We start from the raw sequence: 1,979 nt of genomic DNA, 5'->3' as shown, positions 1-1,979 counted from the left end.
CGGCTGCCCGGCGCGCGCGCGCCCGGCTCCTACAGCTGCTACTACCACACGCCGTCCGCGCCGTACGTGCTCTCGCGGCGCAGCGAGCCGCTGCTCGTCCGCGCCCACGGTGAGGGCGGCGCGCCGGAGGGGGGTTCGGGCCCCGGCCCCTTCCCATCGGACCCGGCGGGCTCCTCCCTCCTCCCCATCCGGGGGGGTCCGGGCCCCCGGCTCCTCCCTGCTCCCCTCCCCGGGGGGTGTGGGCCCTGAGCCCCTCCCTGCTCCGCATCCTGGGGGTCCGGGCTCCCGGCTCCTCCCTGCTCCCCATCCTGGGGGCCCAGGTTCCCGGCTCCTTCCTTATCCTTAACCCGGAGTCTGGATCCCCAGCCCCTCCTGCTACCCACCTGGGGTCCGGACCCCTAGCCCCTCCTTGCTCCCCATCCAGGCTTGCTCCCCATCCAGGCGGGTCCGGACTCCCGGCTCCTCCCTGCTCTCCTCCCCGGGGGGTCCGGGCCCCGAGCCCCTCCCTGCTCCCCATCCTGGAGGTTCAGGCTCAGGGCTCCTCCCTGCTCTCCAGCCCAAGGGTCCCGGCCCCCCAGCCCCTCCAGCTCCCCACATGGGGGTCCGGGCCCCCAGCCCCTTCTCATTGGACCCAGGGTCCGGAGCCCCCTGTTCCTCCCTGCTCCCCAACCTAGGATTCTGGGCCCCCAGCTCCTCCCTGCCCCCCCAACCTGGGGGTCCAGACGCTATCCCTTCCTCCCCAAACCCAGGAGGACTTCAGGACCCATGCTAACATTGACCCACCTCAATTTTGAGACTGCAGTTGTGTCTGCAACTGTGGGCTCCAAAACTGAAGGCCTCTCTCCTCGCTGCCCTGCAGGCTCAGACTCCTTGGACTACACACAGGGCAACCTCGTCCGCCTGGCGCTGGCCGGCCTGGTGCTCATCTCCCTGGGCACACTGGTCTTTTTGGACTGGCGCCGCCGGACTCCCATCCCATGTCATGTCCGGCCCTGAGGCCCGGACGACTGGATATGGAGGTCCTGAAGCGCGAGAAGATTTTCCAGAGACGGGGAGAAGTGGGGATCCCTAGGGTTGGACTGGCCCTTGCAAGAGCCCCACAGCCCTGGGCTGAGCCCAGCTGCTGGATAATAATAAGCTTCGTGCTGTGTGCTCTCTCCCCCTTCTGGGTCATTCCTCCAGTACCTCCTAGATCACTGGAAGGCTCTATCCGTGGCTAAGTCTTCCCAGTCACAGGGAAGCTCGATTCCCAGTGCTGCTGCTTACTCACTGGGATATTGGGGAGAAGACCTTTGCCAAGTCTCAGTTGCCTTGACTGTGAAATGGGCTTACTGATGACACTCACTTCATAGGATTATTATAGGATTAAGTGGGCAATACACACAAAGCCCTGAAAAGTGACTGGCCCATAGTAAATGCTCAATAAATGTTAGCTATTGAGTAACTGTGGTTTCTACCCGAGGCTCAGGGCTGGAATGAAGTTACAGTCTTTTTTCTGTGGTGCCAGCTCCAGCTCACCATTTAGGCAATTCATTGCCATTTCCTTCATGACATCATTCTTGGTCGCCAAGCAAACCTCTTTCAGCCCCCTCCTCAGACCTTCCCCAAAGGTAGACCAAGATCAGATCAAATAGAACTTCCCTAATTACAGCTTCATTTGGAAGCAGTGCAGACTGCTCTCTTGAGCTGTCATTAGGTGTAAGAGGAGTCCGTTGCAAGGCAACAGCAAGGGCAGTGTGCACAGCAGACCTTGACCTGGACATTAATACATCGCACCTGGCCCCTTTCCCACTGGCTCTTGGCTGCCTTCACGGTTTTGAAAGTAACGTAAACCGTTCCCCGTGCATCCTGTTTGCTCTCCCGTCTTGCCTCTCCGGGAGGCCTGACTACATTCAGTTTCTCCTGAATTTACTAACTGAACTTCTATTTTAGTCTTAACCCAGATGGCTTTCTCCTTCTCATACGCACATTTTCCATCT

At 60.2% G+C, this 1,979-nt stretch overlaps 1 protein-coding gene across 1 annotated transcript in view; it reads left to right on the top strand.

Annotated features, from left to right (window-relative positions):
• OSCAR (osteoclast associated Ig-like receptor) overlaps positions 1-1,440 on the top strand; it is a 2,947-nt gene extending 1,507 nt beyond the window's left edge. The window contains exons 2-3 of the mRNA XM_029924387.1: positions 1-109; positions 860-1,440. Coding sequence (XP_029780247.1) covers positions 1-109; positions 860-996 — 246 coding nt within the window. The 3' untranslated portion in view covers positions 997-1,440. The remainder of the gene's footprint in view (positions 110-859) is intronic.
• Positions 1,441-1,979: the final 539 nt, after the last annotated feature.

The sequence above is a fragment of the Suricata suricatta genome, chromosome 16, assembly GCF_006229205.1.
Source record: "Suricata suricatta isolate VVHF042 chromosome 16, meerkat_22Aug2017_6uvM2_HiC, whole genome shotgun sequence".
Lineage (NCBI taxonomy): Eukaryota > Metazoa > Chordata > Mammalia > Carnivora > Herpestidae > Suricata > Suricata suricatta.
The sequence above is the reverse complement of the archived record's forward strand: the minus strand, read 5'-3'. Positions and strand labels throughout refer to the sequence as shown.